Source organism: Dendroctonus ponderosae, unplaced genomic scaffold (assembly GCF_020466585.1).
Source record: "Dendroctonus ponderosae isolate FM_Combo_2020 unplaced genomic scaffold, Dpon_F_20191213v2 Dpon_F_20191213_1, whole genome shotgun sequence".
In the NCBI taxonomy this organism is placed as follows: domain Eukaryota; kingdom Metazoa; phylum Arthropoda; class Insecta; order Coleoptera; family Curculionidae; genus Dendroctonus; species Dendroctonus ponderosae.
In genome coordinates this window covers 308,987-323,289 of record NW_026017110.1, presented here as the reverse complement: position 1 = coordinate 323,289, position 14,303 = coordinate 308,987, and the positions used below count along the sequence as shown (strand labels likewise).

Sequence of the window (14,303 nt, the reverse complement as noted above, 5' to 3'; positions counted from 1 at the left end):
TGGAGCCAACATTTTCTTTTTTATTGGCTCCACAGAATATCCCCCCGCAGAGTGTGATCTGTGTACATAACATAACCCACAAATAAACCTGTCTTCATGATAGAGTAAGTATAATAATTTATTAATTATTTTACTTTCTCAATGCTCAATGGTCTTCATCTATGCTCTTTGCAAATAAGCAGTAAATCAACCTCGGAATCAACGTTTTGAGCTACTGTTCTTTATCTATGGTTGTGAGTAGTGAGTAGCCTGTGGTTTTAATTACATCTGAGCTAATTGGTTGTTTTTGAGCATTGATTGGAAACTATGGATAATGAAAGAGAAGAAATGAACGACTCAGAAAATAAGGCAGCTTATTTTAACGAAACGAGCAACAGTTGCCCAATGGATGTTGTGAAGGAAGAAGGAACCAGTGCAAGGTGTCCTTTCAAGAAACCTCTTCAAGAGGCAACCAAGTTTCACATATTAGATGAAACTGAAGAAAAGTATGATTCCGATGGATCAGTGGACTACGATTCAGACATACCAGACGATGAGATCGAAAAGATGCTTGAAGAGGCACTGGAGCGGAAAAAGAGAAAAGCTGCCGAGGCAGGACTAGACGCCGACAGCCTAGAGGTGCCCTTTGAGGAGCGCACCAAAGTGGTGGTGTTGGAAAAGGGCAAAAACCATTTCGACGTGTTGCCAGAAGAATGGCTGCAAGTGACTCACAACAGTGGCATGCCAATATTTTTACATAAATCGACCAGAGTATGCACTTTGTCCAGGCCTTACTTTTTGGGGCCTGGATCGGCGCGGAAACATTTGATCCCTGTGAATGCCATTCCTTGCCTGAACTATCGCAAGGCGTTGGAACATGAGGCCGCTCAAAAAGAGCTGAACCTGCCGGTTGAGGAGAAAAACTGCCTTACGGAGAACATGCCCAATGCCAAAATCGAAACAGTGCAAGAGAACATTCAAATGCAAAACCTCACACCAGATGATCTGAGGGAGTATTGCAAAACTCTGTTCGAATTTCAGTCGATCAACGTGTTGAGGTTCAAGTCCTGGTCTGAGAGGCGCAAATTCACCAAGCGACGGAAGCAAGAGAGTCAACTGCAAAGACCCACGCTCCCAGATGGAACTAAACTGATCACATTCCCGATCAAAGCATCGGACACGAACGAGAAGGCCAACCCGAACTGCAGAAAGGAATGGATAATGAACCCAAATGGAAAGTCTTACGTGTGTATTTTGCACGAGTATGTGCAGCATGCCCTGAAGAAGCAACCTACCTATGTATTTGCTGAACTGGAGAACGCCGCCACTCCCTATGCGGCCACTGTAATGATCAAGGACATGAAGTACGGGATTGGATATGGAACCAGTAAGAAACAGGCCAAGTCTGAGGCAGCCAAGTCAACCTTGGAGATCCTGATTCCTGAAATGAAGTCCAAAATTACAGCTGATGCTCAATCTGGTGAGTGCTTAAACGTTTGAAAGCTTTCGCAACTAAACTCCATTATTATTCCAGGCTGTACAAAGAAAGACAAGGACCAAGATCTGTCTTTCTTCGACGAAATTCGCGTGGAAGACCCGCGGGTGGCGGAGTTCTGCGCAAAAACCACCGAACCAGCCCCCTACGACATTTTGCTCACTTGTTTGCAGCGCAATTTCGGCCTGGACGATCTGAAGATTCACTACCAAGGAAACACGTCGAAACACCAAGGAAACGAATTTACAATGACGGTTGGCAAGTACACGACTACAGTGGCATGCAAGAACAAGCGTGATGGCAAACAAAGAGCTTCACAGAGCATTTTGCAAATGTTGCACCCCAGTATTACGTCGTGGGGCTCGTTGTTGCGACTTTATGGAAACCGGTCGGTAAAGAGTTTCAAGGAGAAGAAAATGGAGGAACAAGAGATTACCTGTCTGCAAAGCAGGGCGGCCCTGAACCAGCCCAACTATGCTATTTTAAACAAGCTTAAAGTCGAACTGGGCAAACTGAATGAGAAGCGGAAATCCATCAGGCCAATTGGCATGCTGGACACCGTTGAGAATAAGGTAAACCTGTTAAACGCTTGAAGGTTGGAAATGTAACTCCAGGCAGTCAAAGTCCCAGGGAAAAATGTTCTCTTTGTGCGATCTCTGTACCCATAGATAAAGATGTGGATAATGACAAGTCTTTCTTGCTATTTGTTAGCTTTTGTTGCAATGCTGATAACATTAGTAAAACTACCCGGTTTGACTGAGCCGTGTTTATCTATAGGGTGATTCAAAATTGGCGTCATTCCTTTTAAGGGGCGATAGAGGCTCCCTTGGGGAGCACGAGAAAAATATTGAAAATTTTTTTTCGAAAATTTTTAGAGGATATTAACAGTTGCAGATCGAATTTCAACTTTGCTATTAAGCATTATTTTAAAATGGTTCCATGTTTAATTGGTAGCATATTGGAATACTTAAGCATTCAAAAAGAAAAATTACGATTTTTGCTTCAAATTACAAAAATTTTTGACATCAAAAAAGTTCTCTTCTACAAGTTTTTGATGAAAAGGCACAGCGGCAATGATGTTTTTTGTCATTGACAGATAGTTACTGGTGAATAGCTCTTGTCATTCATAACAATAATTTGTCAAACTGTGACTTACTTTGAATTTCCTTTCACGAATTTGCGGATATACGATTAGTTCAGGGGAAATGCTGCTACAGTAAGATAGCAGAACCTGAAAGAACTTGCTGAGCGTGGAAGTTCGTAATAAACGGAAAGTGAATATACAACTAACCTAAAAAGTGATCCTTATGTCCGGAAGTTCGTTATAAGCAGTCAAAAAATACGTTGGTCTTTATGGATGACGTTTCAATTAAAGGAAAAAAGTTTGTTTAACCGAAAGTTCACTATAACCGGGTTCAGCGAGATGACCGTAGAGAGATAACCGAGTTCATTATAAGCGAACTTTACTGTATATTTTCAAATTTTCAATCAAAGCTGGTTTTTGTCATTAACAGATAGTTACAGGTGGATAGCCCTTGTCAATAATAACAAATAATTTGTCAAACTGTGACTTACTTTGAAGCTCCTTGAAGCTGAAATAACTCACGCCAAAAAAAGGGCGAGGAGAGTGGCTTGAGGACGATAGATGTTCCGGTTCCAAGCACAGAGGAACACGTATTGGACATAACCGAAACAGGGCCTTCCAGGGGCACTCAGAGCACAATAACTGACACTTTCCCAAGCACCAAATAATGCCGAGGAAGAGCTACATTCCTACCACGTTTGTACCATACACACAGCACAAGGAGATACAAATGGAGCAGGAGTTAATTAACTGAATACGAGAAACTGCTTGATAAGAGTGGATAATAAGGAGATTACACAGGCAGTAGCTTGTTTGGTGTTGTAGAGTTTATTTATAAACACCCATATTCGAGGTTATGAGAACATGTTGACATTTCGTCAACAAATCTTGTTGAATTAACCGTTTATCCTCATGATACAATGAATACAAGGTAGGATCTTGCGTCGATTTGCGTGACGTCAGTGGAAATAACTGCCTGGCGTGCTTTTTTCCTGTCTGCTAAATGGGATTAACTATAGCTTATTTAGTCTTTGTCACATTTAATTATTTTTTTTATAAATCCTTCTTATAATTACAAGATGCTTTGCAGCAGATTTTAGACTTGGAAATTAAAAGTAACGGAAATGTTTTTATTTTGCAGACTAGCACAGTTGCCAGTTGTCCAATAAAGTATAGCGTTAGCTGAAAATGTATCCCTGCAGAAATAGTACATTACGATTCACGAGACGGAAGTTCAAACAATGACGCAATGTTACTTTCCTATTATTTATGACGGAATATGCGGTTTGTGGTGCCGTGGATGATATGTAAATTTTAATACAAATGAAATGACTGCACACCGCATTTTTTATATTTCTGAATCGACACTTAAAAGTAGCAAATAATCTAGAGTGCACTTTCCAACTACCAGTCGCAAAATGCTCAGTTTTGTCTACAACATTTCCAAATATGCCTAAACGTCCCGATGATACAATGAATTTATTGTACGACAATGAATCCATTGTATGATACAATCAATTCATTGTATGAACAGCGCATTCATTCATTGTGATACAATTAATTCATTAGTTCGTTTGGCTCAATCCGATTTCTCAAATGACAGTCTGACAACACAGCACGCTAAAACGCTAAAAATCAGAGATTTTGTAAAGAACTATTTAAAGTATTTTTCTTCCCGATAAGCCTAAATCAGGTCCCAAACGCGATTTTCAAAGCATTGGGCTATGCAATGCTGCAAACCATATCCTCATATAACTTTCCATTTTTGAACTATTGCGTTTTGAATTCAGTGAAAATTGGTCTAGGTTACATGCATTTTAAATGGGATCAGCTGTTCACTTTATCAAAGTGGTAACCAGCCACGTCATGTGCGCAGTAATATGCGTAGATGCGAGTAATATCCTACCTTGTATTTATTGTATCATGGTTTATCCTTGTCTATCTTATTGTCAGTCTGTATAATTCCATGGTTACCGGAGTTGAAACCTCGTTGGTGCCTTGAAAAACATAGCTGCCGTATTTCTGATATAGTTTTTTGCAAATTTCTCAGTTTTTATTAATAATTAATTCCTTTTACTATTTTTTCTGTACTCCTATAACAGCGCCAGACCAACACCAAGGAATGACGCCAGTTTTGAATCACCCTGTATGTGGCATGGGTAGGAGAAAGTAGGGTAGACAGTGTGCTCTTTAAATACATTCTAGAATACAACTAGGTAGTTTACAATTAAATGACTTTGACAACAAAAACAGTGTTTTATTTTAAGCTGGATGAATTCACTTTAGTTTTGGCAAGAAAGGATTGAATCGCCGTGGAAATGCCCGATTTCACGCTCAAACAATCAAAACTGCAACAATACAACAATACATAGTGTTTACAAAATAAACCACCAAAAACTGATTTCCTTGTGGCAAATTTGCCCACAGTGGCAACCCTGACACGATGAATGCGCAACAAAAAGCTGTCAACCGCCATATTGTTTTACCGGCCATTGTTTAAGATGGCCGACGGTTCTGCTGTAGGTTGCGGTTGCTTTTACCATATTTTATAAGTTCAATTACCGTTTAGTGCACAAAATCTCGTGTATTCTGTGGATATAAGCAGTGATAAGTCCTAGTTGTTAGTCCCAGTGGTAACCAGCCACTTTGAACGCTAATGCGGAGTGAACTTTGTGATTACGGGCAAACGTTTCGACCTCAACTGTCAATCGTCTTCAGGTTGCCTGACAGCTTGACACGTGGTCTGGCGTCAGCAAAACCAGCAAATCAAATAGCGTTTATCTGTAATGAGGTAGAGTAACACACATAACATAACATAGTAAGTAAAATGTTTAGTCTGGCAGTTGAGGTTAATTCTCTGTAAGATTCTATCCGGTGATCTGCCTCTTCTGGTGAAGTAAATCAAGTGTTGGGTTATGGATGCTTAAGCACCACAACATTACATGTAATTGTTACATTTTCTATGGTTGATAAGCGGGATGTTTTGCTGCAAACGAATCATTCAAAATAAGCGATCGAATTGACAGGTTTTAAGTGTCACGGGAACCAAATGAATTCGAATATTTTAAATCGAGCTCCAAATCATCTGTTTACGCGGCAACGCAGCATCAGGCGGTTTGACAGGGAAGCCATTTTGTTTGGTTTTACTGAAAAGTTAGAGTCTGTGAAATTTGCCAACTTTCCATCAAACTGAGAGCGTTTGCAACAAGTTTAAATTAATTGAAGTGTTAAATGAAACTATCGGTTTGCTTTAGACACGTGCAGGTAAGTGTACATTGCCCATTTAGCAAAAAATTGCGAGTCATGCGCGCGTAGTGCAACCTGGCCAGCATGTCAACGTTTCTATAGATCAGTTTACGCGTACATCTTCAGGTTGTGGCTTGTCTATCAAACAACCTGACATTTAGTGTATATTGTGTTTTAATCGCTAATGCCAGTATTACACTACTCACTTTCCCCCGATTTATTGGACCAGTTACTGAAGGGCCACCAGATATGCATGATGGTGAAAAATGTATGGGAACTTTTAGGTCTATTTGTATTTTGGCAACTGTCCATTGGTGCTGTTGGCAGCTAATGTCGATCTGAGAATACTAGGAATTAGGGGAATCCTTGGGTTTATGTTATTTTTTGTGTTTACAATCGGTGAAGTGTGTATAAAATCTGTGAAATTCAGTATATGAAAAAGAAAAGTTGCATCAATTTATTAATTTAATAATATTAATTTATTAATTTAATTTAATTTTATTTATTAAGAAAATCCAAGTTTAAAGTCTATGACGATAAAGAAGATGATTTTCAATACTAAACCCACTTTGATGGTTGACGAACAAATCTCATAATAGCGCGTAGTGTAATACAGGCATAAATGTTGTAAACAAATTTCGTTGAACATTAAAATGCGCTATTGAAAAACCGAGTAAGCAAAATTACTAATTAAGTATCGAATTTTTCGTTTTTTCTAAGAAAATGGCGGCGCTACCGCGTTAGGTAAACGACAAAATCACGTTATCAGGTATTTGGATCACGACCAACCTTAAAATGTGTTAACGAACTGTATATGCGTAGAAACGCAATATCAGCTAAATTTAGGGCATTTAGGGTAAGTGATTTTGTACTTGAAATGGATGGATGGAATGGAAAAGAAGAGGGGGCAATTTTTGGGTTTTTAAATCAATATACCCACCTACGTATTATTAAAATTCGACGCACTTAAACCTTCTGCAAGAAGTGCATCCTCTTAGCAAACACTCTGTATACAGGGTGATTTAAAATTGGCGTCATTCCTCTGGAGGTGTTGTCTGGCGTTGTTTTAGGAGTACATAAAAATATTTAAAAAAAATGAATTTATTAATTGTTATTAAAAACTGAGAAATTTGCAAAAAACTACAGGGTGATTCAAAATTGGCGTCATTCCTCTGGAGGTGCTGTCTGGCGCTGTTATAGGAGTACAGAAAAAATAGCAAAAGGAATTAATTGTTATTAAAAGCTGAGAAATTTGCAAAAAACTATATCAGAAATACGGCAGCAATGTTTTTCAAGGTAATCTGCCTAATTCGCGCCATTAGTGATGTCGTAATGACATTTGATGTGTTGCGGTAGGTCAGGTTTTTCAACGGTATTTTTGGATTTACCGATTTTGTGTGCCTTTAACGTGTTTAACGGTATATGGTTTGAAACATCTCAAATAGTTTAGGTAAGATCTTTAGCGTAGCTTCTCGGAAATATATCGATTAAACTTGATCATTTTTATGTTATCTTGACAGCATCAAGAATATTTAGGAGTTTCCAGCTGTAGAATTACATTTTCGGGCAAAAAGTAAGAGATACATAATTAAAACGTATGTATATTCAAATAGAATCTTATTTTTAAACTTCAGCGGCAGAAAAGCATATCATAAAGTTCAGTTTTATAACATTTTTTTTAACTAAACGCCAAACAATTAGCTTGAGATCTAGATCAAACACGTTGGAGGCACACAAAATAGGAAAATCCAAAAATTCAGTTGAAAAAGGTTCAATGTTTGGATTAAAAACCCTATTAAAAAATTAATTCAGTAATTCATTGGTTTAATGTGATCTTACATACGTGGTAGGAATGTAGCCGGTATTTATTTGGTGCCTGGGAAAGTGTCAGTTGTCGTGTAATGTTCTGAGTGCCCCTGAAAGGCTCTTCTGTTCTGCAAGTATGGCAAATACCTTCTTGTTGTGCTATTCTGCGCGCGCTCTGCTATTACTGTTTGCTTCAACTTTAACCGCAAAACATTGGTCTAGAACATACACTATAGCTTTGGTCGCACGTCATCAGTGACGAAATTTGACTACCAACATAAAAAGAATTATGCATGCAATTAGTGTGCAAGTCGAATCTTTTTTGTTGCGTTTTGAGCATTGGAGGCCCTCAAGCAATCATAAAATGCGAAAGAACTTTATAATACCGCCTAATTTAGAGCGATGTTGATTATTTATGTTCGTCTTTAAAATTATTAGTGGTGGTGAAAATTACAATGCTGCCGAATCGATCGAAAATTTTTTAATAACACATGACGTTTGCGGTTGCATTTGTCATGTACTTGTCCATAACGTTTGCGTTGACGGTGTATTTGTTCTTTTCAAATAAACCATTATTCCATAAAGAATAATCAGCAAAAGCGAGACCGCATTGAGATAATTTAATACTGCATTTTGTAATTTTAATTTTAATACTGTATTTAATATGGCAACAACGCTCGACAGATGACTGATGACGTGCGACCATAGTACAGTTAAATTTGGGTTCATTTAATTTCAGATTTAATAAAATGGACGCCGATGCGATTGACTTAACTGTGCCCCTGGAGGAAATATTGAAGGAAGCGAATTGGCCAGCAAAAGTCTTGAACGAGGAATTTTCTCTATTGGCTGAAAATGGGACGGGATGTGAGAAAGACCCAGACAACAAGAACGTCTTGGAAAAGTTGTTGAACAGTTACGACGACATTCCTACAAAAACTGAACTAATCAGTGCTGAAACTGAGCTCGGATTCAAAAAGCAACAACCGCCAGTTATAGACACTATATTAATTTCTGACGATGATGAAGCGGACGAAGTTAACAACGGTGAAAGTGCAAGTGTTACAGAAGTGGAAGTGGAAGAAGTTAGTGATTACAGCAATGGTTGCTCCAGGGGTTCATCCAGTCAGGGTGAATTTGGTACTTTTGAAGTAACCAGCAGTGGTAAAATCAGTAGCGAAAGTGTTAATACGTCTGAGAGTAGCTGGGCTTCGTCGCAGTCCAAAAAGCAAGGAAACACTGGCACTAATCCACAACAGCATGCGCACTTAATATTCAAAGGAAAGGTTATTCCATTGCCGATTGCAGAATGTTCTGCCACGACTGATCATTGGGACGAACCGGACCAATCACGTGGGCTTTGCGAAGGAAATCCCTCTGAATCATGTGACAGTGACTTAAAAGATTGCTTGAGGCCTGATCCAGTACGTGGCAATGCCAAAAATAATCCTCTTTGCGGAGGTTCGGTGATGAATGGATCTGATGTTGAAGATGCTTTCGTTTTGTCACGTTTTCAAATTCCTGATGATAACGACCCGTTGAGGCTTAATGGGATAGACTGTAGTGATTTAAAAACGTTTTCTGAAGAGTCGGCGACTAGTTGCTCTTCTTCTTCTAATGCTCCAAAAGAACTGCTTTGTGAAGACTCTTCGCGGGCGAAATCGGAATGTGATAATGTGTCAAAGATAATCTATGAAAACTCTCAGGACAGTGACTCAGAAGCTGGTCCTCCTGAGAAATCATTGAAAACTCGAAATGTGTCGATAGGTGGCAATGTTTTACATATGCCAATTTCCAAAGTTACTTCGATAGCGGACTTGATATGTGATGAAACGTTGGCAATTCCAGATGGCGAGTACGAATTGACGCCCGATCCTTTATATCAGTTACCTTCAAGGCCTGCGAAGCATTGCTTTGAGAAGTCAGATGATATTGATGCATCAGCCGGTGTCAAGACAATGCCAGAAAACAAAGAGACCATCGAAAGCGAAGAAGTTGCCAAGGCTGTAGAAGCAGAAGAGAATTCTGTACTGAACAGATGTGATCCGCTTGCTAGTCGGGGGTTGACTGTAGATTTACACGAACACCAATGTGCCAAAGAGAAGACAAAACGTTACCAGGAAGAAGTGTCTAGTGCACGATCTCCAACAGATAAAAGTACCAAAACTTCAGATTTTCAATCTAATATGCAAACCGCGATGCCGCTAAGGGCAGACAAGGAGGAACCGATGGTTGGTTCTGCAGGACAAACAAGCGAGGACGAAACAGAAATGCCAGCTGCCAATCCGGAAGAAATTCGGAAACGTTTGAAACTGCAGTTGTCGAATCTAAGAGGGCGTAAAAAAATGAACATTTTTCAACATGTGCAGCAAACGGTAAACAACAACCAACTCTCAGCAAGTTCAACGTGTCGCGGCAAGGGCTCTAACGATTCCAGCCAATCATCTAAGGTTACTGAAGATACCCCCAGCTTAGACTTATTGAAAAAACGTAGATCATGGCCAGTTGATCAGGAACCCGACTGCGGCTCGACATCTGAAAGTGCTCAAGCTCTAGATTGCCGTGAAGATGAAGATGTGCCTAATGTTTTTAATGAGATCAGGAAAATTATTAGGAAACCTAAACCGTCGCCTGCAGCAACAGTGTTAATAAAAGTACGAGAGGTGACGGCAATTAATGAAGGATTTGTAGACGCGGAAAAGCCTCCAGAAGCCGTCAAACCGCAACAATCTGCTGTACAAGATGGCATTAAATCTGAAGAGTGTTCAAACGATGTAGTCAGCTCGCCGTTTATAAGCAACAGTTTGGACGAGTTTTTGATTGATGCCAAACTGAATGTGAGCTACACGATTCCGAAGTCGGGCGCCGAAGAAGGGCTCATACAAGACTATTCAACGGTTGATCCACTAATGACGCCTGAGGTCAAAGTGAAAGAAGAGCGCATTCAGAAACCTAAGAAGAAAACCCATTACAAAGCGAAGACGTTGGCCGAGAAAAGGAAAATTCTTGAAAAGCTTAGATCGCAGGAAGAGAGGCGCTTGCGGAAGCAGAAGAAGAAAATGGACCTGGAAAATAAGAGTTACGTGTGGTTCAAAAACAAAAAACTATTTGTTAAAAGCAAGTTAAAAGGGAAATGCCTAGCTTCGATCAATTCGACCATAAAATGTGACGTTCCTGATTTGGCCTCGCCCAAGAAGCTCTCATTGTTAACAGAGCTGAATCGTCACAAGTCGTCTGTGGAATACAGGGCAGGCCCACTGAGCAAAAAGCACCTGCTGCAGTCCAACTGCCCAGGCGATTGGAGCAGTGAGTTAAGAAACCTTCCGAAAGTGGTCTTGCACGTAAGGCCGGCGTTTGGAAAGCGCGTTCCTGAGCACATCTTGCCGCAGATTGTTAGAACATGGGATGGTTCGTTAAACGCCGACCAAGTGGAGTTTGCCTTAGCAGCTCTGTCTGAGCAAAGGGAAAATACTCAGCGGACTTTTCAGTTCCATCTCAGCTATGAAAACGACCAAGAGAAGATGTTAGTTCAAAAGAAGATGGATGAAGCGCCCCTTGTCCTTTGCAGTACTGACCAATCGAGCCCTAGTGATGGCGTCAGTGAAGTGGCTGGAGTAGTGGACGATCTGATAAGGTACGTAGAAGTTAAGGAAATGGCTGGCGACTTAATAAAGGAGCCTGAAGATGGCGGGGAGGGCGCCAAGGTGGAGTCTCCCAAGGAAATTGAGTGGGACGCCATGAAGAGCCCGATCAAGGCCAAGAAAAGGAAAAATAACTACGTTGGCACCAAAAGAGAGCTACTGAGACTGAATTGCAAGCTGGTCACTATGGAGGCAAACGTATCGGCCGAACCGTCCAAAGTCTGCACTAAGAGCCACTGCCAGCTGGGCTGTGTTTGCGAGTCGCTGAGGTGCGAAACCATCATAGGCATACATTGTCGAAAGTTCGCATGCATGTTCTCGTGCGTATGCCCACAAAGGCAGAACGCCATCATCAACATATCGGCCCCTACCAACCCAGACAGCGCCTACTTGTCTAGGGACGCAGTCAATCGCATTGAGGACGAGGCAAAGAAGCATCTGGCGAGAGAGGAGCGGGACTTTATTCAAACGATCATTTACTCGAACGATAGCGCCATCGTGCTGGGGTCCGGCTACAAGTCAAGACGAGTCACAAGAGCGCCGAAGAAGTACACGGATTTCTTCGAGGACCCGATTGAAGCGAGACTGCCTGCCATCGCGCCCTGCAGTGTGTCGATCGAGAATTTGAACCTGTCGGCTCTCATCCCCTACTGCATGGAGCACAGGGTGCATGACTGTCGCTGCGGAGGTCATGATGTTCACTGCTTGAGGCGAGAGGCGCGATTGGCACATAGTTCGACAATGCGAAAACGGCACTGTAAAAACAGCTTGGAGGACGACAGCCTGTTTAAGCCAGTCCACAGCAGGAAAGGTCGCCTCAAAGTGAAGAACGAGGTGACTGTGGAACCTCCAGCAATCACGCAGCCAACTGCGGAAGTAGTTGACGGGCAAAGTAGTGCCCGGACGCGACCTTTTCCGCCAAAGTACCGACAGTTTCTAATGGTCAACTCCGTCCAAGCCGCCTCGGGCGACTACATCAACAGTGTTAGCGACAGCGAGATCCTCTACCTGAAGCAATGCCAGCGCGACTCTGCGCTGAGCGACAGCGATTCGCTGAAAATTAGGTTGGTCAAGGGGTTGGACAAGTCAGTTGCCCCAATGGTCGCAGACCAGGAGCTTCCGCTGCCAAAGGAGGCTCGAGCGAAGCCCAAGAACAAGCGAAAACAGCAACTAGAGGTGCGAAGAGATGTCGACGAACCGCCGCTGGACAGTTGCAACGAGTGGCTTGCGGTTCCCTCTAAGCGAGTAAAAGCGATGAGCGAACCCCGGTCGGATGACATCACGGCAGCCTTTCCAGGGGAAATCATCGTTAAGGATTCTACGTGGTTGAAGAGTGTTTGCAGTAGCGCGAAGGAGCCGTTGAAGAGCTACGCGCGCATCCTGCCATGGCCCGCGCTACTTGCAGGATTCTTAGCGAGGTCCATTAATGTGTATTTTATTCGCGAAATGCCGCTGCGTCTGGTGATGAATGTGGGAAAGGTACTAAACGGCAAGAACTATTTTAACATTGAAAGGTTTGGCTCGCAAATTCTAGACACTCCGTTGAAGAGCAACCACGATTGGCTGCTGAAGCAGTCGGACAATGTGCGCGACATCATCAAGTGGCTCCTCTCAGGCACGTTGTCTGCAAGGTATGCCCCAAGCACGCTTTCCTTCCTTTTAGTCGAGACAGTTCCCAAACAGTTTGAAGTTAGGGGTCTGTGCACGCAAAGCGCCAAGCCAAGCGCACTCGATCTGGCCAATCCGCTCTGCTCGGAGGAGAAAAGCGTTTCGGATGAAATCAGCGAAATCAAGCACGAAGACATGAACAACAAAATATCGTCCCTGTTCATCACCAAGTGGAACTACCCGCTGAGGCGGCTGCAATGCAGGGAGAGAATCAACGAAATGTGGGCGGCGCTGCCTGACGACATCGACATCAAATGGCGCGTGGTCTTCCTGAAGAGGGAATTTGCCTTTTTGATGTTCAAGAAAATCCGTTACTCGATTAAGTACAGCGACTTGATCAACCTCACTGACATTGCCAAAGAGCAGCAGCTCACTGTTATGGTGCGGAACGCGCAAATTCGACGAAACCACCACCAGTCCCTCTTCGGACTCTATGCAACTCCCAAATATGCGGACAGGATATTTATTGGGCCTTACAGTAGCGATTTCTCAGAAGTCGACATCGACACGTTGATAACGATGAATAAAAGCCTGATCAGTTGCGAAGCGTTTTACACGGTGAAAGATGGTAAATACAGACGCGAGCTCTGGCTCTATGACGGCAAGTCGAATAGTGTAGGAAGAGATCTCGAGCAAAACGCTGAGGCGTCGGCTCCCGAAGATCTGGTAAGACCGAAGGAAACAGCGCCCGTTCCAAATGCCGGTCAACATAGGGTCGGCACGTCGTTGTCCAAAGAGGAGAAAATTATCACCCACAATGGAGTTAAGGTGATCATCAAGAACTCCAGAGCCAGGACACCCTCAGAGTTCAACAGGTAAATTTGCTGAATCATTATTTCGGCCATCTAGTAGTTCTTAATTCCAAATCAACATCAATTCCTGGGCTTCAGTCATTTATTGTCTATTTCTCAATTAAAATATGTTTCGGTGTATTTTTCCACCATCATCAGTTTCTCTAAAATAACAGATAGTGAAAAAAAATCACAGTTCGTTTAATACAAAATAAACTAAAAACACCTTAGCAAATGAATGTTGCATAAAATTTAAACCTAGGATTAACAGGTTAGACACGCCTAATGTAATTTACAAAATAGACTGTTTGAATTGTGATATATGCACATACATAGGTCAAACTGGACAATATCTAAGGAAAAGAATATACGAACATAAGTATAGCCTGAATATAAAAAAAAATAACGAAAATGGTACAGCATTAGCACAGCATGCCCAACAGAAGTTGCATAATTCTGATTTTGATAACACAAAAATACTGATTAAGGAGAGTAATTATAAAAGAGAAGAGTCCATGAAATGATACAGATTAAAAAACATAACAATGCTATGAATTTCAGATCGGATACCGACAATCTTAGCTCAGTATATC

At 41.7% G+C, this 14,303-nt stretch overlaps 2 protein-coding genes across 9 annotated transcripts in view; both read left to right on the top strand.

Annotated features, from left to right (window-relative positions):
* Positions 1-44: 44 nt before the first annotated feature.
* Positions 45-4,808, top strand: LOC109542594 (microprocessor complex subunit DGCR8). 5 transcript variants are annotated; one of them, XM_048660484.1, is made up of 5 exons: positions 45-104; positions 183-240; positions 292-1,459; positions 1,514-2,046; positions 3,700-4,808. In XM_048660484.1, exons 3-5 carry the CDS (start codon positions 307-309, stop codon positions 3,742-3,744), a joined length of 1,731 nt encoding a protein of 576 aa, XP_048516441.1. In that variant the 5' UTR covers positions 45-104; positions 183-240; positions 292-306; the 3' UTR covers positions 3,745-4,808. The 5 variants fall into 5 exon arrangements, with proteins under 5 accessions (XP_048516441.1, XP_048516438.1, XP_048516439.1 ...); XM_048660481.1 differs by having other exon boundaries at positions 183-1,459; XM_048660482.1 differs by having other exon boundaries at positions 180-1,459.
* Positions 4,809-5,055: 247 nt separating this feature from the next.
* Positions 5,056-14,303, top strand: part of LOC109542592 — a 13,604-nt gene continuing 4,356 nt past the window's right edge. The window contains exons 1-2 of one of the 4 annotated variants that reach the window (XM_019911876.2): positions 5,056-5,349; positions 8,350-13,734. In XM_019911876.2, coding sequence (XP_019767435.2) covers positions 5,345-5,349; positions 8,350-13,734 — 5,390 coding nt within the window. In that variant the 5' untranslated portion in view covers positions 5,056-5,344. The other 3 variants (XM_019911878.2, XM_019911877.2, XM_048660479.1) reach the window with 3 other exon arrangements.

Coding starts and splice junctions, on each gene's coding strand:
- LOC109542594 (XM_048660484.1), top strand. CDS start 307: ATGGATAATGAAAGAGAAGAAATGAACGACTCAGAAAATAAGGCAGCT. Junction 1,460..1,513: donor TACAGCTGATGCTCAATCTG/GTGAGTGCTTAA, acceptor TTATTATTCCAG/GCTGTACAAAGAAAGACAAG. Junction 2,047..3,699: donor TGGACACCGTTGAGAATAAG/GTAAACCTGTTA, acceptor TTTATTTTGCAG/ACTAGCACAGTTGCCAGTTG.